The sequence below is a fragment of the Aquila chrysaetos genome, chromosome 2, assembly GCF_900496995.4.
Source record: "Aquila chrysaetos chrysaetos chromosome 2, bAquChr1.4, whole genome shotgun sequence".
Lineage (NCBI taxonomy): Eukaryota > Metazoa > Chordata > Aves > Accipitriformes > Accipitridae > Aquila > Aquila chrysaetos.
The window spans coordinates 30,214,321-30,240,088 of NC_044005.1; the positions used below are offsets into that span (position 1 = coordinate 30,214,321).

General features: G+C 36.1%; 1 protein-coding gene across 5 annotated transcripts in view; it reads right to left on the reverse strand.

Moving 5' to 3' along the window:
• Window positions 1–25,768, reverse strand: part of NPAS3 (neuronal PAS domain protein 3) — a 629,276-nt gene that overhangs the window by 183,086 nt on the left and 420,422 nt on the right. For all 5 annotated transcript variants that reach the window (XM_030000462.1, XM_030000432.1, XM_030000440.1 and 2 more), the window contains one exon: window positions 7,792–7,881. In XM_030000462.1, coding sequence (XP_029856322.1) covers window positions 7,792–7,881 — 90 coding nt within the window. The remainder of the gene's footprint in view (window positions 1–7,791; window positions 7,882–25,768) is intronic.

Here is a 25,768-nt window from a genome sequence, read left to right on the forward strand (position 1 = left end):
GCTTGGAATGGGAATTCTGTGACTTAACCCATACTGTTTCACTGCTACAAATACTGAATCATTTCATACATCGTAGAATATTTGAGTCAGGATTTTGACTTGCCCTGACTCAAGTATGGATGTAAAAGAGAATCAGTCCTTAGAACCAGTGCATCGTGTAAGCATTCAAAAGCATGTTTTCTTACTATTAATCAAAACCTGTTAATTACAATTTATTTATTTTTAGAAATGAAATTTTGACCACTCACCAGTAGAATGACTTTTTGACCTTACTCTTAAAAGGTAAAATACTTGATTTTTGAGTCCCGTCCCAACCCCCACCCCATCTTTAATGTGCTAGGGTAGCATGGAAAATATATTTATGCCAAATTTGTACGTTTCCTACCAGTATCTGTTTTTCTCCCCCAATTATTCCACAGCTGTTTGGTTTACTAAGTGACTATATATAGAATATTCTCCAACTTCCACACAAATATGTTACAATGCAATGCAAAAAAGATACCAAACTACTCTGTAGCTAATTTGGATAATATGAATGTTAATTCAGGAAAACGCTTTGTCTTTGCTTTAATAGGAAAGACAAACATAAAATAGCTAAATTGTCTTAATCATTTTCCCCAGACATTTTTCTTAAAACTATCTGAGAACATTGCATGCACCAGAAAACAAATGTTCCAATTGCTAATGTTCTCAGTCCTATTTAGTACTGGAAAGAGTTAACAATTGTAATGAATATACCTTATCAAAATCTTATTTTTAACATCAAATGCTAAAAATTATTAAGTGACATGAAAAGTCTTCAGCCTTCAAGCATTAAACCAATGAGGCTATATTTTATTGCACGGAGAATCTGTGTGATTCATTTTAACCAGTGAATCCCTTCTGCATAAAGGCTTTCAATGTTTCAGCCTCAATGGCTGGTAAAATATGTTCAAAAGAATAAATAAGGGGAACATGATTCTCATGTAAAATGGCATTCTGGATTCCTTTAGTTAACTCAACAGAGAGCTATATTCAGCGGAGCCTATAAGACAATACTGTTGGCAATATTTAAACACACTGCAGAAGAATAAGCAAAACAACGTGATCAGTAACAATAAGTTAATTTCAAGTTTAAAAAATCAGTAAAGCATCACTATATATTGCATTTGGACTGACTACAAAGTGACAGTCAGCGGATTATTCTACAGATTTCTAATGCTGAAAATTCTGATGGCATTTACTAGCATAACCTTTCAACTCTGAGCACATCAATAGAAGCAGACAGTGGTTTGAAATATGATTCCTTGCAGATAGCATATCCTCATTCATCTGACTGTGGTGCTCTGTGCTCCATTGCACAAACAGCGGCTCACCCACTTCTGAGAGGACACTAATAAAAAAGGCATCAATTTTCAGCTCTAGTACTACTGTGATCTCTTTATATGTTCGACATCCAACATTAAATTAAAATGCTGTTATAAATCCTACTTTCTGAATCTGGAATGAGTGTTGGGTTTTTGTCGCATGAGACTGCAGCAAATCTTGTCAAAAGCAAGGAAGCACGTCTTGTTCACTCAGAATTAATGTTGTGGATGAAAGAAAGAGGTAAAGGAGGTTGAATATGGTGAACTGTGGGTGTCAAAGGCAGTGGGTAAAGCAGCTTTGGGGTATGAAACAGAGCGTAACATTTGCTGCTTTCAATAGGTTCCTAATCAGTAATTATAATTAACAATTACTAACTGCACATGAAAAATAGTTTGTTCGTTAAAGTACTTTAAAAAAAATCCTGCAAATCTTTAAATGCCTTTATTCTTCACAGTTTGGGCAATATATTCCTCTGTGCTAGACAAAACCAGTTTTGCAATAATCAGATAAAACAGGCTAAATGTTTTGGATCACTTCAAGACCATACAGTGAAGGTTGTTACAGAGTGTCTATGCAAAATTATGCATATTGATGTTGATGTTCAGGACTTCTGTCAGCTTGTCATTTGCACTTGAGTTGTCTTAAAAGTTCTTGGGTTGGGATAGGGATTTTAAAAAAAAGGGGCATAAATAAAAAATTATTAGGCACTGAAATGAAATACTGTGACAATGGCAAAATCTTTTCCTGAGCAAAAATAAACTGCGAACTGTGAGTGTAAGAAAGAAAGCGGGCAGGATATTTCTGTTATGTAGAAGAGTGCCATACATTTTGGAGCCTTTCAACTGTGTCTGATAACCTCTAATGACAGGTATCCTTTCTCCTTTAAGAGCTAAGCTACACTGAAAAGGCAATAATGGCTTCAGCAAAGATACTGTGTCTATAGATATTTTCTCTTGTTCAGTTCATTCATAATTACGAAGAAAAGAAACAAGCTTGCCTTTTTGGGGGTGGGGGAGTGCCTTGAAGTGTGGTTCAATATCTGAATCGAACAGAGGAACTTTTTCCCCCTAAGGATCCTGCCTGAAGAAACCTTGACATGCACAAAGTCAGAACCTAGACAAAGTTGCCCTGGTGAGAACGATAAGGTCACCCGTGGGATTGCTGAGATTATCTCTGTCAAGCACTTGGACAGCATGCAGTCAAATGATGCATCATGCAGTCATTTTCGGGGGGGAAAAATCAATTTCTTCACCAGGTCGCTATTTGCTTTTCAAAGTGCCCTTGTAGGCCTTCACCACCAAGCATTTATCAATTTAAATGTTGTAAATTGATAATGTGCCACTGTGCCTTGTACTGTTTCTGAATTATTTTGATACTTATATTTTCTTACTGCTCTCAAAATCCTCAGAGCCACTCTAGTTCAATAGAGCTCCTCCCTTGCTCACTTCTTTTTAGCATAAAAGATAACAGTAAATGAACTTTCTTATGCTAAACATTAAGGAAAAAAACTTCTTTAAAAAATGCATGACCAGCACAGAATTTCCAGGCTTTTATTTACTAATTTTTAAAGGGGTCAAACTATTCAAAAATTATCAATGCTAGCGCACCCATTTACTAAATGAGCAGAAATGATTATTCGATATAGTAGTATTTAAATTCAGAGCACTAGAACAATGACAACAACAAAGAAAAGCAAGCTCTTTTCTCAATTGGTTATTGTCTAGATTTGCTTAAAAAACCTGTAGTTTTCCTGTGAAGTTCCTGGCTTTTGTTGTTATTTTCTTTTGCTTGGATTTTTGTATTATTATTTTTTTTTTTTATTATTATTATTATTATTATTATTTTATTTAGAGAATGGTATGGGGGAAAATACGGTAGAACTTAGAGAATGAATGTGTCATGTGTCAAGATTGCTTTATATTATTTTTTAAGCAAACAGAGCACAAAAGCAATCCTTTAACCATCTACTAACCTCAACTTGATTTGCATTGAAAAACAGGTAGAGCATAGTAGTTGAAGTTTGTGCTTCGTAAAAGCAAAAGAAATACATGGCAGTTGCAAAGCATTCTTAACCTCCAGTGATTTATTGGCCCTCAGCCAAGTTATCAGGGGAATCTAATTCTTCTTTATTATTCAAATAAACCACATTTGGCACCATGGTTCCTTTTCAGAATAGCTTCACAAATAGACTGAGTACTGTCATTTATTTGACCTTGTACTTGTGTGCTGTAGCTATAATTTTATTTGCCATTTCGGAGAACAAATGCACAGAAAGACAAAAATAAGGAGATATGTTATGCTACTAGTAATGCAGTACACATGTAATATACCTGTTGGTTTTGCCTGCTTTGTTTTAAAAAGGACAAAATCTCAACAATTTATTCTTTTTTTTTTCCTTCTTCATCTCTATTATCTCCTATTATGCCTGCAGCGGCACTGCTCCTTTTTAGTGAGCTCTCTTTTTAACAGGCCATTTTGCAAACCTGGTCTGTGTCCTGGACAAGTAGAAGCAAAGGTAGGAAATACTTTACTTTAAGGTGTGAACCTCACAGAGGGGAAACAATGCATAATATCCTTGTTGAGTACAACTGTTGGTGAGAGGTGATTAAGAACTCATTTCCTGAAAGCAAAAGTACCCTAGCCAGCTTATCAGCCCATAATATTTTCTATTGACCCTGAAACCTCATATGTCTGACAATTCTATCCTTTGTTCTGGATAGATTTTTCTCCCTATTTATTACTATTTGTGTTTCAGCATATTTTTGGCTTAAGGCTCAAACACAGAGACTTTGCAAAAGAATAGAAATCTCTTCGGTAAGCACTGATATTGACTTCCAAGTGCCTGAAGGAGTGATTCGAGTGCCTTTTCTATGTCCAGATATGGTGACTCATTTTAGCCATCTACTGTTGAAATCTCATCCCATTTCTAAAAGGAAATCAGGGACTGGGTATTCAAAAAGACGTCAGTTACCTTGATAACAAAAATTACCTGCTGACTTGAAAATGTCAGAGAATAGATATATATGAAGACAAAACATTTTTACATCACTTCAGAGGTGCAGTGTAAAAAGCTGTATGTATTGTCAAAAGGGTGAGCTACACCATCACAGGTCATGTTGTCCAAACCAGGGAAGAAATCGTGGCTATATTGCATGTTTCTAAGTATGTCTGGGTCTTCCAACAAATACTACAGTTCCTGAAACTACTGAATACTGGAAGGTATGTTGGACTATTTCAGCTTGCCCCAAGTATAATTGAGCTATGACAATTTATACAGACTAAGGATATAAATGGGAGATTTTGGCCCATTTCTGTTGCTTTTATTCTCCTTTCTCTCACTCATTATTTTCAGCTAACTTTGTGTCTTTCCTTCTACTTTGAAATGCATCTCTGCTCTCTGAAACTGCTCTGATGGCAGTTCCACAATGTGCTCTAAAATCCATGTCTGCCAAACTAACTTAAAATTCTTGGTTAGCATTAGCTGGAAGATAAAATGTTCAAAACATATATATCTATGGGTGTCTACATCCAAGGTACATTCATTGTAATGTCAAAAGAGAATTCATTGTAATTTTTGTTTACTGTTCAAATATACTGTTATTTTTGCCACGAGTAACTTTATTATCATCATTGCCAGGCTACCTCCCAAGATACTGCTTTATCAGATTTCTTTACTATTAGCCCTGCAGCTATCTTAGAACATCAGCATCCATTAGTTTTGTACCACTGACTCTCAATTTTCAGAAAAGAGAAAAACTGGGTTCCATGAAAAACTGTTTTCACCTACTGAGATTCAGTACAAGGACTATTTTCCTTTAGCTGAGACATGAGATTTTGCTTTGCAAGTACAAAATATATTGTACATTATTTCCATGCATACTAGTTAGAAAAGAAAAAAAAAAAAACAACTAACCAAGGATGAAGCCTCTAAGAAGTCATTTGACTAGAAAGTAAGACTCCAAAGTCAGCACTTGAAGATGATTCAAATAAAAACGCTTATAACGTACATCCAGACTTTCTGAAGTGCAAAATTACCTAGAGGTTCTATATAAATATATAGTTGGGGAGTATCAGGGTCGGGACCTATCAATGTTTACCTGCAGTGCAAGAAATGCAACACCACATGTATCACATAGCACCATTCCAGAAATTCAGAATTTATGACTATTTTAAGATTGCTATAGTGCAAACAGTAGCATTTCCATGTATAGTTTGAGAAATGGTTTTATGGATATTGCTAATATTTTTTGTAACAAATAACCTTTGAATAGTGATTTAGTAACAAGTAGCTATAGCATTTCTTTTGCCATTATTAAGAGACCTAGCTATATAATATTATACCAAGAGAACAATATATTAAAAATATAAATACAGTAGGTCTGAGAAATACAAAATGTCTCCATAAAGACAGAAGAGAAGAACAGCGAAAATCACAGATATTTTAGTAGATCTCAGTAGATTTCATCTATTATTGTATTAAAATCCACAGTCCGGGTTCTGATTTTTTGGTAGTTTTTCCATCAATACTTTCAGCAGTGAACACAAGAAAACATTTGTCCTGATATATCAAACACTCTAACATGCAAAGACAACTGCTTTATTTATCTGAACCCTTGCTTGAAATGTATATGGGGATCCAGATGAAGTGTGAAGTCTTAACAACATGATGTAAGTTCAGAGTAAGGAAAGATTTACCAACTCCTATAGTTAAAAAGACAGTGGCAGAAAATGTTTTTAACAAGAGACTAGCATAGGGTTAAAGCCAAATTTTTCTTGAACAGATGATATTTCAGATGGCCACACTATTCCAGATGCATCAATTTCCTTGAAAATCCAATCCATATATGTGCATATGCTGTGCTGGCAGGAGGACTGACTGAAATGGCCAAAACCCAAGAGCTAATATTCTTTTGGCCAGAATAATGCAATTATTATTTTCCTAGCTATCAGTCTAAGCATACAGAGCCATCTGTTATGCAAAGCAAACATACACATCTCAATTACAGAAAATGCAGTTGCCTTGACAGAATTTGGATTACACCACTAACCAGGGCTGTAAAATTTGTTTTAAGCTAGTGTATAATGGATGCCTTTCAGGAGTTTCCTAATTAGCATTTACCTGCTTAAACTAATTATCCATCCTTCTTCTTTACTGGCTTATTAAACTTCGTTGGATACTATGCATAAAACAGATTAATATGAGCATAAGACAATAATAAACATTAAAGTTCCAATTCTTTACTGTATTAGCAACATGGTGGCGCACCAATTTCAAAATTTGAGATTCTTGATACTAACTCCCAAACAGATTAAGGCAGGGATTAAAGTCTATTACAAAACGAGGGACTTTAATGAGAGACAAGAATACTGATATGAGTTAGAAACAGCTCTGTTTCCATTTCTATCATTTGGTTTGCTAAAGCCAGCACAAAATAACAATTACTGAACTTATTACAGCCAATTGCTTGCATGTTCTTTGAGAAGTTAATGAACCTCTATTCAGATTCTCACCAGATAATATTTAAAATTAGTCTTTTTTATGCACTAAATGTTAAAATTTCCCATTTCATTGCTGTTGGGGTACAGCAAAACTGACAGTTGCCAGTGTTAATAGTTGTCTCCTCATAGTAGTATGGGTCCCAATTTAAAGGAGCTGAAATAAATATTATCTCAGTTTTTCTTTTTCTCCTCAGGGTGACTGCAGTAGAAGTAGATTATCCTACTCTGAAAATCAGCATGCAAAATCTTTCTGTTGCATTTCTAAGTACATGCAGAAAGAAGCTATCCTTCCTAAATATTTCTGAATGCTGCAGGATTAGGAATAAGCATCAACAAGCAACTTTCCCCCCACTTTTGTCCTGCCTTTTAATCTTTGAAAAACAGTTGTCAACAATTAAATGAAAAAAAAAAATTAAACTATTTTATTTTATAAATTTGTCTTTTCATATTAGTGAGCATTTGTGAGTGCGGCAAAATGTGTCCTTGTTGGAACCCTCCCTGCAAGACATTTTAATGGTCTCTTTCAGCATTTCTTGACTCCAAATGACTCCCTGTCATCGTGTCAGCTCCCTGGATAATGCAGGGTACTCCATAAACATCCAGTAATAGGACACAAGGGAAGTACTATTAGTGTGTCCCTTTCCTATCAGGTACAGAGGTTTAAAGTTCAAAACAACTGAGAAAAGAAACTTCATTTGTTCTCAATAAATTAATAATGATCCTTCAAGGCAAAAAGTTTTCAGGTCCAAGTTTGTCTTATCTCAACGTCCAATACTGGTAGATACGTTTTTCAATTACTTCTCAGGATGAACCAGATGCAACTTTAAATAACTAATTCAATAATCCACACAAAATACAGAAACCAAATTATTATTTCTTTAAGAATGATAAACATAAGAACACATCATACACAATTATGTTCTAGAATCGAAAGCATGTACTTACTTGGGACAGGCCTAAATAGATGGAGACAGTTTCTGAAATGTACAAAAATTTTCCTTCTTGATTTAGTGCAAATACAAATCCATCCAGGGACTACAGAGTAAGGGGGAAAAAAAAAAGTGAATAGATTAATAAAAAATTCTAAATTCCAGATAGAAATAGATTCAAACAAAGGCATCACAGAACAAATTGAGGAAAATGTTCTGATTTCTAGGAGAGTGTTTTTAATCTGAATCCTTAAGACAATTTCTTTATATTCTGTCTACATATTAACAAACAGCATATGAGTATATTCCAAAGTTCAAGGATTTATTGTCATGCTTACATCTGTCATATACTGTATAAAATTTATCTCATTTGAATGACAGAAGAAATACAGAAAAATAAAATATTGTTCAATTTTTTACAGGAAAAAATAAATAAGGAAAACAAGTAACCTTCCAATCAAATGCTATGTAAGAAGATTCCCCCCCCATCCCCCAGAATCAAAGCAGAGAATTTCCACTTCCAAAAACTGAAGAAGAGAAAATAAAATCCCACTATCACTCAAACCACTATGGACCTCAATAATTTGTTAATTAATTGAGGATTACACACACACACGCACACGCGCACGCACATACACACACACACCATTTTCCTTTTGTGAGACAACAAACAAAGCCAATCAGCAGATTACTGTCAAATATGTTTACAGCTTAGGTCTATAGAAATGTTATGAATTTCATCCCTTTGGTGTAAAACTCTAGATCAGATTTTACTTTGACAGGTTCAAGTTTCCACTGCAACTGCAAAAATCAAAATATGACTACACAGATTAATGCATACCTTTTGAAACATGAGTGCAGTTAATAAACAAAGGACTATATTCTAAACTGACACACGGAGTAAATCACTGCACATGAAGACAGAAATATACCTCTAGGAATAAGAGCAAATATTCACTAGGAAGAAACTGTCTTTCATACACTATATTTGCCTTTACTTTTATGCTTTTTATGAGGCTGATTATTGGCAAACAAGCATTCACTATAGCAAAAGCAAAATCACAAAATTCCAGAAATTAGAAATGCTGAAACAACTCAGAAAATCAGAAACACTCCAAATGTTGGGATGAACAGAAACAGTCCCAGAAAGTCCCATCCCAAATATCCCCTTGGGATAAAGGTATGTGTAAAGTAAAAATATAACTGTAGCATTTGAGAGATTAACCTGTTTTTGGACAAAAAAATAAGAGATGCACACAAATTTGATGGAGATATATGATGACAAAGTCATGTAATCATTTCACTCCTTTTCAAGTACAGAACAGTGATTTCTGAGGGTTTTTAATTTTTTTGTTCTGCTTCTTGATTAATTTTTAACACACTGCTGGTCAGAAGCTGTCTTTGGCAAGTGTTCACCCCTCTCTGATGTAGTAGGTGGTGGAATTAGTTAAAAAATCTATGTTTTCTAAAAAGAATAAACCACATATTGGAAAACAAACCCTCACTAAAGACACTGCATTAAAGAAAGACTCTAATTTATATTTATGAATTAATAAAAATGTAAATCTGCATAGATTTCCTTCATGTAAAAACATTTATATTATGCAAGCCATTTATGGCCTCTTATAAATCATCATAATTTCTTTTGAAATGATTAACATCAGTTCCTTGAATTTTAACATCAATAACAGGTGGAAAATATCGAACAGTGAAATTCAAACTTAGATCCATACGAGGACAATAAAAACCTTTACACATTTGATCTCCTCCACTATGTACCATTTCTTTTGCTAGTATCCACTTTCCCCGTCACAGAAAGATCAGAAGAGTAAACCTTTAAAGGTCTTGGTTTAAGTTTTCCTGATGCTCTGTGCCATGTTCCTTTGAGGAAATTGGTTTAATCCTCTGTTAGAAATAAAACTGAGAACAGTCACCCTGATTCCCTGGCCATCTATATATGTTCTTGCTAGAATGCCATTCTCCACAAGCAACAATAAATTGCCATACTGAATCAGACTAATGGCCTATCTGATGTGATCAGTTTTCCTGGGTCTGACAGTGTGTACCTAGATGCTTCAGAACAGTGTTTGAAATATCCATAATGGTTATGTAGGTAATGACAAGCCTACTAGAAGTTTCTTTCTAAGCTAAGGTTGTTACTAGTTGGCATGACCATGATATCTGATATTCCTTATAATTACTTTTTATAACTGATGTGCTCAAGACTTTTTTTTTTTTTAATCCTGTTATGTTCTTGGCTCAATGATATCTTCAGGAAAGAAGTTTCACAGGTTATTTGTGTATATCATATAAAAACAACTTTTCTCTTCTCAGTTTTTTACATATCTAGGCTTTTAGTGTGGTCCCCTTGCTCTTTTAGTCAAGAGAGTTACATACAGTTGGAGCACATTTATGATCTGGTCTGTTTAGTACACTGCATTAGTGTGTAATTATCTGGCATATCTGGATAGAGTTTTGTAAGAACAATAAAAAATAATTCTCTGAGCCACTGATGGCTTTCCTGCTTCTTTTCTATGCATCATCTCATTCAGGAATTCAGTCTTCTTAATGAAAGAAAAGTTTGAAGAAAGCTTTTATTTCTGCTTAATCAGTACTGTTTTCCTCAGTGTTGTTTTGGAATTGCCTGAAACCAGTTTTGCTGGAAAAATATAAATAAGTAAAACTATCTCTGGTCGACACAACTGTAGAAAGAAATTTCAACCTTCATGGCTAAAGTTTGGAAAGTCAGCAGCTGGGAAGAGTGTTAAAGTGAGAAGTGTTAGACATTTTAAGTACTTGCTACTTTTCCATGCCATTGACTCTGATTCTCTCCTTTCAGTTAAATAGTTTTAACCCTTTACCCTTTTCTTTGCTTTCTTTCTGGGAGACTATTCCTTACTTTTGCCTCCTAGTTTTACAGGGGAGGTACTAAGGAGGCACCACCGATGGACTGGCAGGGCCAATGCAACATACCCACAACTACTTTGGCTTCTTGCGTGATTAGTCACTTCCCCTGCCATAAAATTAGTTCATTATGCCAACCGAGACTACTAAGTCGTGGTCAGTCCTTCTCCATTTCCTTTCCCACCTCGCTGAAGTTATGCTTGGGTACAAATACTGACTGAATCCAGCACTTTGGTCAATAAAGCAAAATCAGACAGTGTATTTAATTGTATTTTGAAAAAGCCACTGATTAACAGCTAATGGAACAGCTAATTACTTCCATGCCTAAAATACAAAGACATTAGAACAAAGGCACCAGGTACTAAGCTCAAGTCCTAATAGCTAAGAAAAATGACAATAAAAATAGTGGGAGAAATAGCCACCTTGCAATGCAAGGCAGTTCCTCCCACCAGGATGAAAGGGCTGAGATGGACCACTTTTGTGACAATGTTGTTGTTTCTTATACAGGTCAAATAGTAGTTCTGAAGGACTGTCTCATTCGTTATTCATAGGTATTATTTATGAATATTTATTATTTAAGTAATGCGTGTTGAAATTTTTCAATTTTTCATAAAGCGTATGTCCTCTGTGCATGCCAAGAGAGCAGCAGACTTCAGAGAGGGTAGCAGACAACATAACAGAGGTTATGCTATATACTGAAGAAGAGTATGTGATACCATTGTACACTACCTATTTACAAACAATTTTGTTTTAATGAGAAATCTCTGGAAGTGTTATTCATGTTACCTATATATAACTAAGGACACAATAAATGCGAGAAGGGTACTGGATTTAGTCAGCTTTCAAATCTCTCTTTTAAAATGAGCGCCACAGTGTAATTTCCAGCCAGAATTTCTGAACAGTTTCACTGTAGTTCAAAGGCAGACAGGATTTGTGTTTCAGATGTTCCACAGTTACCATCGTCTATAATATAGAAATAGGGCCTGCAAAGGTAACTGGTTTTCATAACACATCCTATTTTCATTGAAGCAGAGGCCATGAATATAAAGGTAGAGTGTCTTCTGTTAGGAAAATATTCTTGAGTTAATTTCTTTTTTATTTTTATAAATGAAGTTGACTGTCATACACTCCATCCTATCCCATCTAGTGTGGCTGCTGAAGAAGGGTCAGGGTGACCCCAAATGCCAATTTTAAGCACAATCCAATTTAAGGAAGACCAGCAACTTCTTGTTTAAACCTACACTTAACTGGTTTTATGCAAAATATGATTAAAGTTGAAGTTCCCTAGCACTTTTGATTTCAGAAAACCATTATGTATTATGCTGTTTCAATCACCACAGGCTACTTTTTAATTTATTTTTTTTTAACTGCCCCACTGTTTTCAACAGGCGCCAATTAAGATTCTGGGGTCAAAGGGTTAATTACATCTTCTTACCCACTATGTAGAATTTTCTGATTATTAACCAAGGTTGGATTAAGATGAAAAAGAACCGACACAAAAGTTAATGCTTGCCCCTCCTTGAGAAGATTTATCATAATACCATGCTGAAATCTATATGCTTTCTTCAAAGCTGTTAGAGAATGAAATCTTAGAGGAAACACTAAAATAAATGCTTTAAAGACATGCAAGTATCTGATTTACTGAGCCAGTTTTCTTATTCCTGAAAACTGTTCTAAACTAGCCAGTCAGGACTGATACAAGATTTCCTTTGTCACATACCAGCAAGTCAATGTGGTAGACACGAAGGAAGTGAGACTCAGATGTAAAAGTCACTAGATACAGCACCTCTGAATAATAATGCCAATAATTATAATTTATATCCTCTGACATCAGAATAATCTGAAAATGTAAAGCACAGGTTTTTAACCCAAAACACTAAGTGCCTTTTACAGTATTTGTAGAACAGTGAGGTTATTTCCTCTCAGGATATGAAATCCACTGTACCACTTTGACCGAATATGCACTAATGTATAATGCATCGTACTAAATGGATTTATATTTGTCAGAGGAATTTTGTCCCAGCCATTTTTGCATATTCCCACTACAGGCAAATTTAATTCACTGGAGTCTTACTACAGTGTCCTTCTGGAGAATATCCTCATATTTCATACTATCCATGAAGTCCCTAATTCTTTCTAGTGTATTCCAATGCCGCAAAAACCCTGTTACCCTGACCTAAACTCCAGTTAGAGTGAAGAATTACCAGTAGGCTAGGTTATTTTAATGACAGATTATTTTAAACTAAGCCTTCACCATCTGTTCCACCCCCTAATTATGAATGCAAAAAGAACATATTTCACAATTACATCAGTAAAAAGTAAGATATAGATGATTTAAATGCATGCATGTGTTCTTTGTCCAATGCAGCATGCATCTGTGATGTTTTTCTCATCATTCAGGCTCTGATCAGGAGATAGGGGCTCGCGAAGGGAATACACCCCCTGATAAAACAGATTAATTGATACACTAAACTTTTTCCTGGCAAACAGATCATCTTAATTAGAATTTTTCACTGTTATGACACAAAGATATTATAACTGGAGCTGAGCATTAATTTGAGGACAAAGCCTGTCACCAATTAGACATACAACTTTCAATAACAGCAAAAATATTTTACTTTTCTTTTAAAAGGGAGGCAGTATTGGATGCAATTGACATTTATGAAAGCAAATAGTCCCTCTCTTATAATAAACATATTATTGCATAATTTATTTATTGTGTTACAGCATGGCTTAAAAAACATGATTTACTAAAGATAGCAACAAAAAAGTAAGTTTCATTTCAACATGGCAACCATTCTTGGATAGGGGGTTAAAATGAAATAAAAGGCATAAACGGTGGCTCATAGAAATCTGATTCAAAGCCTCAATGCCCATCTACTGTGCTCTCACTATTAAGATATCAGAGTAATATCCTGCAGCAACACTAACAAATATACAAAAGCATAACTACTTAGGTGGAAAATCTGACCTTGGGCTTTCACAATTAAGTACTATGAGACAACCAGGGTATTATTCCTGGAAATAGGATTTTACGTGGTATGTATTTGATACACATGAATAAAAATGAGCAACTAAAGTTTGATCATCTACTGACTTACAAAAATCTCTAAAAGCTTTATTCCTCCTCTACAGTATTTTTAATCCCTTGCTGAAAACAAAACAAAAGTCCAAATAAAATAAAAAGGCTTAGGACTTACTGCAGCGTTCCTTGGGCTACAAGCTTTTTATTATTGAGTAAAAATCCCACCATCAACCACATAGTGTACCCTGTTTTCAATTCTTATACCGTGGCCATTTTTTTAATCACAGTCCACCATAACGGTTATATGGCTACATGACCATAGACTCCTTGTGAATCAATGACGCATATTTGGCAACAAAGCAACATGTATTTGGCACCAAAACAACTACAGTAAGAAAGATGAGGTAAGAGGGCAAGCTCAAAGGATGTGGTTAGAATGGACTTTGATGCCAGCTTCCTAATTTGTCATCTTTGTGCTCTTTGCTTGTGTGGTCAGGATGCAATTTATGACAACAAGGAAGTGCCAAAAAAGAAATGTGTCAATAATAAGGTGGTCTGCTTTATAGCTCAAAGCCAAGAAAGGAAGGAGGAAGAGTAAACTTGACTGATTCCCTTGATGCATCTTTTGCCAGACTTACAGAGTAAGTATGTTTATGTAACCAAAGCAGCAAAAACTTGCAGGGGCGGATTTACTACTTGATTAGAAAAAACAGATTTTGTTCCGGATCAGAACCATTGCAAAAGTGGAGAGTGTAGAGGAGAAAAGTTTAGAGTCAAGAATAATGTTAAAAGGTGGCAGTTGTAAGGAGTACTTAAGGAGTACTCCCAGGTTTATTCACTGATAATAGATTGACAAGTATGAGAGATGAGCCTCAGAATCACAGAAAGATTACAACTCTCTAAGCAATGGGACCTCAAGGAAAAAGTCAGAGATTAAGAGTTTGACAATTTTTTGTATACAAAAGCAATAAATGACTTTTAGGGATCTCTGCCTTGTAGATAGCAATTTTTTATTTTTTTTTTCTCCTAGAAGGCCATTCTCTACTGCTGCAAAATCCCAAACCATCCTGACTGCATAGAGGCAACTGCACCAAGAAAGCTATTAGACTTGCTGAAAAGTTGGCATCACAGCAGGGGGAAAAAAAAATCCTTGGGTTATACTGCAATGCTATTAGGAGAGAGAAATAGTGAGCCTTACTAATGTGAAAAAAAAAAAAAAAAAACCAGGACAGGCAGCTTGCACTTATTCTGCACCCAGTTTATGACAGGGTAATTATTTTTTTTTCTGCACACCCCTTCATATAACATGCAGACAACTGTATCAATGCCAAAATACAGATAAGAACAACAAAATTGAGTCACATGATAGAAGCCAGATGATCTTTCATTATCACCATGAAATTTTTTGGTCAAGTCCTTGCACTGTTTTGCTATATCCTCTATATCTCTGCTGATTATTATGCTTCTGTTTGATTAACAGATCTAAATTGCTGGGCTGAACTGCTGAAATTCTTCGTGCAGGTTTTCATGTAGAAGACACACTGATGTACATTGAGGGAATTAAAACTGTATGTTAAAAGTGGTCTGATGCTTTACCCAGTACAGAGTTAACTCCACTTAAGTCAGCTGGTTGCGCAGGTTATTTTAACTTACATGTTAGGCTTCCATGGCATTAAAATTTTAACTGTCTGATGACCTGCTACAACTTGAAGCTCTTGGACTATTCTTCAATGACAGTGAGGAGGCAACCTCTCTTGAGTAAAATATTTCACAAGGTGAGTAGTACCCACTAGTAAGAGATAGGAAGTATGAGTTTACTTTCTTTGCTTCTTTCGGAACAAGTGGAAAATGGTAAGTGATACATTAATCTATTACATGACAATCAGACAATTTTATAGTAGTTTTATTGCAAGAAGACGTTCAGTAAACTCTACATTCCCTGTGCCCATATCAGTTGTTTCCAGTCTGTGGTCTTCCATCTGACTGATGTCAACCGGAACTATTCAAACTGAAAACTGAACTATTCAACAGTCTGGACAATCTGAACTATCCATTCTGAACAACTTCAACCTGAACTGTTTGAGGGGCTGTGAAAGGTAACTGAGAAAAGTAAGCTTACTGTCTATAGACTTAAATTCACCACACAGTATTTAACCCCGCAATGGACAATTTTTGGGATCCACTGGTACACACACACACACACACAAAAAAAAAGGTTAAAAACTGCTGTTCTCATTGACAGATGCTACTTTTCATTGTCGATTCTTCTGCATAAATGATTCATTGCTAAAACAAAACACTGATTTACATTAGTACATGCTATACTAACCACTGCTGAAAATCTCTGAAGTTAAAGTCTTACTAGGCAGAATATTTATACGCTTTGTCATTCTCTTTTCTGAGAGGAGGGCTACACATATTAGTGTAAAGAAAAAGGGAGAAAAAGGACTCCTGAGGGAGGGATTCAACACTGTTGCACTTAATTAAAATTCAATTTTGTGGGAGTTGTGTATTAAAGCACTGACCTTTCATCTTTATGATGCCAATTCCTGATGAGCTCCTACCCTTCAATTATATAGGATTCCTAGTGTTGGTTCCAGACTGTTTGGACAGCAAGATTGTGATGCCAATAACTGCATGCCATCTAATACAATCAACTATATCTATTTAGGATGAGACTTATCATACAGAGATTACATTATATATCTCTTACTCTGAGAATGTGATTGCTTTAGGTCAGGATTAAGTGTACACCTGACTGTGGACTGGCTTTGCTTTGGATACACAGGGTTTGAATATCGAGTAATTTCTGCCCTTCGGTGGTACAAATATTCCAATCACACATGCATTTGTGCACTGAGCGGTGCTGCCCTGAGTAAAGAACTTGACACTGTATGCACCTGTATAACATCTACTACCCTAAGTGCCAAAACTGAAAGAGTAAGGTGACCCAGTAGCAGGAGCTATGATACATAGCGAGAGTTGACAGAATGAGGGCTGAGTCCTGCACCTCAGACCACACAGCAAGAGACTGTGGGAAACTGATCTGACTGGAACACTGTGCAGGTAGAAGCACCTATACAAGCACAACTGATTGTCGGAGCAATAAGTATTGTTGTAAATATTACTTTCCAAAGCTGTAAGTTTAAAGCCCTTTTGTGTTATGTATGAATATTTCAGTTTATGTAAGCTCCATTCAAATTGATCTTATATTCATTGTATATCTGCATGTTTGGTTAGCTTTTCTTTCAATCTACATAATCTGACACTATGTGAAAGTAAACAGATAAAGGTATCTAAATATCTGTTGTCCAGAAAAACTAGGTGAAAAAATTATAGGGAGGAATTTGTGGTATAGAGTTAATTGCACACTTAAAATAACACCTGCATTCAGTAGGTACTCAGATGCTCCGGTGATTGATCCTGACAATTGGCCTGCTGGAATTAGACCTCTAGCCCAGAACTAAGTACATGTGTTCTCACCTGCATCACACAATTTCATACATATGAAGCAGAGAGACTGTGCTCAGGGAAGAACAGGATGAGGGGCTTATGTTTAACATATTTAATCTGTTAGATGGCAATACAGACACCCAAAATAGATTTGAATGAGAAATTGAGTTGAGTTCTTTGCCTAGCATATCATTCTGATTTATACTCTTGAAAGAAGAACACGTTGAGAATACTTTATAGGCAACGGAATATAGAGATAATAAGAACACAGAACATCAGGAACAAATCTAAAGTCCATTCAATCCAGTGCTGTTTCTAACTGTAACCCTTAGCAGATACATGGAAAAAAATAAAACCCTGTTTTCTTATCTTCAGCCTCTTATCCCATGTTACAATGCAAAGAAGACAGAACCTGGTCCTAATAACTGAGAGTTCCTCCAGCTGTCATTAATACTTGTACTAATGCAGGAGATCCATTTGCTATACCAATTCTTTCTCCACCTATGGGATTGTGTAGCAGTTCCACAGATGTCCACTCTGAAGTCTTCTAGGATCCATATTACAGCTGGACTAAATTAAAGCGGCCATTTGCTTTTCCAGTAAAGACGGGTACATAAAAGCCTCAGGAACTGTTACTGCCACTTGACTCCTTAGTCCTGTGACCCTTGAAACAAGAAGAATCTGGACTGGCATGAATCAGAACCTGCTAGTTACTAAAAGTTAGGTTTATAGAGGCATGAAACAACAAGAACAAAAAAAGCCCACAAAACTATAACCCTTCGAGGTCTGGATTGTGAAGTGGTTCTTCCAATGTAGTAGTTTCCTCTACTCTGTGTGTCTTTGTCTGTCCTAATAACAACATCCCAATCCATGGCTAGTTTTTGCTAGATTCGACAGTGGGCAGAGGTCTCAGAGAAATTCCTACAGGTTTAGTGAAAACAGACTGATAATGGAGACAAGACCCTCTGAGAGTCTTTGCAGCAGTAAAAGCTGGACTATGAGTTCCTATAGTATTAGACATCACAAAGCAGAGACCTTTCAAATGCCCTGAGCACTGAAATAGCTTCAGCCAGGTTGCACTGTCTTAGACACAAAAGTCAACAGAAGACAAGATGGAAATCTCCAGAAAACTATGCTGTGCTATTCGAGTACCAATAGAAGATTTGGTTTCCATTCACTCATCTGTGCAGTTAAGAGCAGGGAACACAGGAGTACTGCGAATATGTGGCACTAACAGAAAAACAAACAATTAACTTCCTGAAACAAGTTAGACTTCATTAAGAATAGAAATATTTCAAAATCTTCCCCTGAAGTAATTAACCACTACATCTGCATTCTACACAGTAAAGTTGATATCTCTATGCTGGGTTGCAGTACTTCTTTCAAGGGTTTTGAGGTTACAGTGCTTCACTCCAGAAGTACATTTCACACAAAAGTGGGGAATGCACATTTATGTGAAAATCAATTATCCTGATGGAATCGGAGCTCTGGTCCTGAATGATTTCAGGAAATCAACTCAGTTTGCCACTACAAAACACCACTGCTATGTTGACCTCCACTTCTGTTTCACAGCTGGAATGGGAGACCAGGTGAGAAGACAGCATGTTGCTCTGCCATCAACAGGACTCTAATCTCTCCCTAGTCTGTGAGGAAATACTGTGCTTCTCCCTCCCTCCCTCCCTTGCTTCCTTCCTTCTTTTTTTCTTTTTCTTTTTTTTTTTTTTTTCCTGAGCTCACCTCTAATGCCTGTGTAGGTAAAGATAAGTATGGATTTTGCTGTTTACCAGCTCATTGCATAAATTCAAGCATATCAACAGCACAGAGCAGCTCTTTCAGTGAAAAAGGTTTATATTCTTTTTTAAGTACAAGCTAATATATTATAGCGGCACCTCTGACTGCTGTGATAATTAAGGGTCTGTTTGTATTTCCATAATAAAAATCCTATTTTCTAGGGTGGGGAGGGGTGAGTGGGTTATGATTTGTCCATACAGCACCAGCAGAAGCTGGAAACACAAGGTTTCAATGAAGAATATCTTTTTCTTCTTTTAAAGACAGTTTCACAGTAACCATGTGAAAATGTTCCTCTGTATTCTTACCACATGGTTTTAGTCTGCAGTCACACTATCATGATATGCCCTTAAGGAGTCCCCTGGAGCAGCTGCAGCATAAAGTATCAATAACCTGCTCATCAAAGGGTGCTCAAGATTTCCTTGACACTGCAGAGTACGGTAGCTGTCGGTTGTGCCAATAATCCACACACCACATTATCTAAAGAGCCCCAAATAAGTCTTGACACCACCAACCCTAATGCTATTTATTGCACATGTCAACAATCTATATGTTGTATCCCGTGTCCCAAGTAGGAACTGACACGATTGCTCTGCACTGTTACTATCCGTTTCACTCCAATTTGTAACAGACCTGAAGGTTAAAGTCTCTCCCTAAGATGACTGTGGTAAAGCTGCCTTCATCAATGGAACTGATGAAAGAAAACTTCTCCTCTTGCCAAATGTTACCACCATTTTCTTGTAATTCAGAACCACCCAGAGAAAACCAAGGAAACACTTCTAATTTCTTTCTACTATGATGCTTTAAACACGCAGTGGGAGTGTAGCATCCTTGCTTTTCCTGCTTCTGTTGTGAAATTTTTCTTCTTTCTGCTCCATTACAAAGTCACATATATCTGCAATTGTCTCCTGCCTTGAGCAATGTCTTCTTCTAGACCCTAAGCAATACCTTACATGTTTGCTCAGTTGTCTAAATTGCAGGCAGTTGTCGTCAGTTATCTGGGCATCTTTATTGTGCAGTTCTGAATTCCTGCTCCTGCTAGCTGGAGGTCCTGTAATGTTGCATTTTGACGTCTCTTCTCCCTGATGCAGGGTACTTTCAAGTCTTACTCGTGGCGCATCAATGAAAGAACTTCTAGTGCAAGTTTAACTTCAACCTTTTTGTAAAAAATAAAATACAAACCAGAATTTCCTCAAACATCATTTTATTTGTCCCAGTAGCTTCTTTTTCCCCCCATCTTTTTCCCTTTCCTTAAATCACTGGAAAACTACCTTGAGCCAGAATCAAATAGAATCATAGAATCATAGAATGGTTTGGATTGGAAGGGACCTTTAAAGGTCACCTAGTCCACCCGCCCTGTGGTGACCAGGGACATCTTCAACTAGGTCAGGTTGCTCAGAGCCCTGTCCAACCTGACCTTGAATGTTTCCAGGGATGGGGCATCTGCCACCTCTCTGGGCAACCTGTTCCAGTGTTTCACCACCCTCATTGTAAAAAAATTTCTTCCTTGTATCTAGTCTGAATCTACCCTTTTCCAGTTTAAAACCATTACCCCTTGTCCTATCAAACAGGCAACTAGATGCTGACAGTGCTTTTTATGCTGCTGTGTGAACGTCTTTCCAGTTCAGATTCTGTTCTGTTACCATGCCCAAATGAACATGCTGCCTGACACACAACACAGAAAGCAGTATAGATAGACTTCTGCATGTAAATTTGCCATTTTAATTGGCAGCAACCCTTCCAACTTAAAATAAATAAATTTAAGTGGTCATGCTTTAACGAGTTCCGACATTTATCTGAATTTCTTCAATCTGTTTTCAGTCACTATAGTGAAAAAGAAATGGTGTTTTATCAGTCCTTCCCTGATTCTGGTTTGAAACCAGATGGGAAAGAGCAGGAGCACACACACACAAGATAACTGCAACAGAAATATAACCAAATGTTTTCTACATCTGAGAAGATTGTTTGAGTTCTGACTATGGTTTAAAATCTAAACAGTATTTTCAGCCCAGTAATATCCTTTGCAGGACTACAATTCAACTTGCTAGAGGTGATTTCCTATGGTACTTAAGACTAACTGTTTTTATTTCTAAATTACTTTTTTATCAGGGAATAAAATAAACACACCAGAGTGCTTAGAAATTCAGAATGTTTTTTGACCCTAAAAGATGTACATTCATGGTGTATGAAACTTTAAAGCATCCTTGTTTGAAATTGTAATATATCTTGCCATGTATTTCTAGCTAAACATTGTTAGAATAAAATTCTCCCTCACAAGCTTCCTGTGCCATTTCCCAATCCTGCAATGAAGTCACTATGCCACCCACTGATATCACAAACTGGTATGAAAATTATTTATGAAAAATCATACAATACAACAAATGTAGAACTAGAATTTTCAATTAGGAATGCACCAGAAAAGGAAAAAAACCTGAAAAAACAATTTTGGAAAGTAAATAGAAAGTATGTACACACTACAGCTATTTGAATTTACTGTCCCAAATTTAAATATCAAATTCTGCCTACAGCCGACTCCTAAAGCTCTTACTGATGCCAAAACTATCTCCTTCTGAGGAATCTCACACTTTTGACACTGAAACTTAATTCAGTGCAGAATCAGTGTTTCCTAAACCACTCTCTAATAGTAATCTGAAACCAAACCAAACCTAAATTCTTGATAACTGATACATTTGCTATTGCCTTTATTCCAAATAAAAGAGGCTTCAGATACCTTTGCGATATGTTCATTAAGATGTGCAGATAGATCTATACATAGTCTACAGGCCTCAAAGTTAAAAGAGATTAGATAAAAAGACAGAGTATAGGTTAAAATCACTGTGGATGGCAGATCCATTGCACACAGATTGGAAAGCATTCCCAAAATCTGTGAAGGTAAACTGAAAGATTTTTTTATTGCTAAGAAAGAGAGAAATTTAATCTGTATAAACATTGTAAAATTAATGATTTGATTCAGAAAGCTACAGACAAGAATTTAAATGCACAGAACAAAAAGAAATCCCAGAATTTACTCTGAAACTTTAACATGAACAGGGAATTTCCAGAGACTAACTACTGATACGTGCTACAACAGGCATGCTGGATTTGGAGCAAATCCGTACAAATCTATCAATATCTTGTGGTTCACGTACAAACTTATACTACTGTCTCTGACCTACAATAATTATAGTCTACACATTACAAGTAGTAATATTTAAAAAATCATAATTATCTAACTACTTAAAAGCTCTTTCCTATTACACACTAAAATGTTACGCTTCTCGTACAAATGATATCACAGTATAAACTGCTCTTGCAAATATTACAGCTTTAAATAGCATTTACTATTTGTAAATGCTTGTTGAACACAGCAGGTGGCAAAATGATTTAGCATCATGAACAAATACATATGGTTCCTTGAGCCCAAATTTTAGAGTAGATAAATGTATTTTCTGGTCCTACGTTTAATGGACTAGAAACGAGCAAAAAGGCAGCTAAACCATTGTACATATTCTGGCAACTCACTGCTTCAGGTGAACTTTCTCATATAAAGTACTGTGCTTAAAACAACATAAAAGCGAATCACAGATCTCACATATTCAATGAATGGCTCATCTGCATTATTTCCTCTTACAGTTTTCAAGTAGGATTGTGCACTGTGGAAAAAAAATGCAAAGGTAAAAGCAAGAGCACAGTGTTATGTAGTCTAAAATCAATAGACAGAGAGAGGACATTAACCAAGAGGCTAATAAAAAGATGCTGCCCTAGACAGTAATATAAAGAGCCCTGATATATTTTTCTCTTCAAAAATACTATTCCTTATGCCAATTTTCCCTTAGCACTGCAGTAGTTTCTCTGTGTATATACACGTCATCTTACTTTTTTTGTCTTGTTCCAATTTTATGTTTGCATTTTATTTTCTCATTTCCTTCCTGCTACTCCCCTGTTTCTCTTTACTAGCTTGATGTTTACACAGACCTTTACTAGAATTGCAGGGTTTGGAGAGATCCCATTTTTTTTCTTTGTTGTAATGCCCACATTTTTTTCCCAGACAAAAGATAAGTTTACCCAGAAAATAAAAAGCTAATACAACCTTTTGCTCATCAACAAAGTATGTCTTGTTGTAGCCAGGAATAAGTTAATAAAGCAGGGAAAAAGCTTAGTGGCTTAAAGAAAAAAAAACCACCACCTCCTTGGGGTTATGAACGAACAATGTTGTTTTTTCTTCCCAGCGTGCAAGGATTTAATTAAGTGATAACAGTCACCTTGGGGTGGCTGCACAAGGCAATAATATCTAGGTGAAGAAAAATGCTGAAGAGAGTTGAGTACAGTCAATTTATCTTCAGAGAAGGCAATAAATGAACAAAGCATAGGTATTTGGCTGATTGTTTTGGAATGTTTCCATTACTGATAAACATCAAAATAAAAGGACAAAGATTTGGTATTTTCAGTATCTGAAATGTATTAAATACAGAAAGAAACGAAGGAATAAATCAGTGTGAGGTCATATGCTAGAGTTCTAATTGCAAACGGTTTGGTAATTATTCAAGCTAAACATAGAACAAGGGAATTTTAATGTTGACACAAAGGATAGAAATACAGCTGAGATGTGTATTTATAGCAAACACAAACACTGGATGAATTTCACTCTGGAGAAAAAAATTGGTAAGTGTAGATGGAAAGAAGTGATATATATTAGACGAATATATGCAACTTCGTGGCCAGTGACCCAAATCCAAGGATTTAAAAACATGTTTGTGGGAGCTCTTCAGGAAACAAGCAACAAGCTCAATTATCTGTAAGCCTACGTTCTGCCACCCTCATATGCTGAGAAAGAGAATTATGAGAAAGAGCAACATGAAGCAGAGAGGAAAGACTACCAGGAAGAAACATTCTCCTTTACCACAAAGCTGCTAACAATGTGCTTTACATTATTTGCAACATGGGGTTTGAAGGGAATACATGGGCTGTCCTTAGGGAGTTTGATGTGTGCAAAGTGGTCTGAAAGCTATGTACCCATTTCCAGTAACAGTACTTAGTCTTTCAAAACTTAGCACAACTCGGAGTCCAGCTACAATAGTTGTTAGCAAGCCGCATGATCAGTCAAAGTCTCTGCCAAATGGACACAAATCATGCTTAATATGGTAGATGGGAGAAGCAGCACAAACATACCAGTAATCTTGGGAATTCACCACATTCCTCTGTCCCTCTCAAGTTGGAAACTGACATTTTCCCTTTAATTTTGATACTTTTCCTGAATCTGTCTCCAGCAGTGAGGGAATTGATAGCTATTTCCTTGAGTTTACAACTGGGTTAAATCCTCCTCACCCACACACTTCTGCATGGAGAGGATGAAGCCTACAGACAATTGTTTTTTAACTGTGTGGGCTGATATTCTTTCAAAGGAAAGGAACAAGTCAATAATGAATGGCTCACATGGCATCCTGAGAAAAAATATGAAATATGTGTGTGCGTGAGAGTGTGAGAGCAGGCAAGTGTATTTGAGTTTAAAGAGAAATATCAATTTCTGAAAAACATACAACGTTTTGAATTTGAACAAAAATTTAAAACAAATTCCAGTAAGTTGCCTCATTATGACTTCGAGTGTATGTCTAGCTACAGTATGTAAATAAATACTGCTTTTCAGGGCCCGTCTTTTCAAGGCCCTGTAAGTAACACCTACATTAACAATTGGTCCCACTGCAGTTACTTTCCTCCTAAAAGCAACATGCCCTTTAAAAATACTTTAGGAACTACATACAGGCATTCATTTCTCACCTCTAGGAGGCTGAAGGTTTGTCACCTGCCTGTAGCTGCTGTTTGGCCTTGGTAATGTGATTCCAGCAAACACTTATCCCAATTACAACTGCAACCTTATTGGTTATCTCCATCAAAACACTAGGGAAGGACTTACATGAAACTTATCCTTTTCTTTAGGTCAAGACTGGAACACATGACACTAAGACCACTCTTTCATATGGTTCAGTAGCAGACCATCTTTTTCAGGCTGCCAATCCAGCACCTATGCTGAGCTCCAAAAGGAACAAAAAGGGGTGTAAGCTTGGTTTGCCATAGAATTTGGATGAGTGACTACTCAATACATCTTCAAAAATTTCAGTGCAAAAGTATTGTTTTTAAAACTATTTAAATCTGATCAGTAAGACTGATATTTAAACTTCCATTTTGTCTGAGCTGTAGGGCTCTTGAAAATGAATATAACTAATTGGAATTACTATTTTGAACTGCTTATGTTCTTCTAAGTCCTTTTATTTTGCACAAATTACCTCTCAGAAGTTCTAAAACTGCTACCTGAAAACACAGTGTTAGGAGGCACTGGTCACTGCAGTCTGCAGATTCAGGAAAGGCACATTACCTCAGTTCACATTCAACAGATTTTATTTACAAACCATTAGAAACTTATATTAAAAAAAAGGGAAGATTAAGTCTTGCATAATATGGTGGCCAAAGTTCCCCTTTCCAGTTACCATGGAAGTTCTGCACAGTCACAGAGATGGGACAAACAGGTTTTCAAACTCCAGCAGGCTCAGCTGAGATACAATGTTATTTTTCCAAGTATGATCTAGAGGTGTTTGTAAATTCTGGTCCTAAAATCAGTGTTGTATTGCAATGGCCAGAAAATAATAAGAAAATGTGATTACCTGGGTAGTACTTTTATTTACTTTTTAAAGTTCCTTTATGAGTTTTTTGAGGTTATTTTTATTCCTTGAAGAAGATAAACTGTACTTAAACAGGTACTAGAAACACGTACTAAAATTTGACTTAACAGAATTAAAATTGCTCCACAAATGTATCCATTTAAGGTATG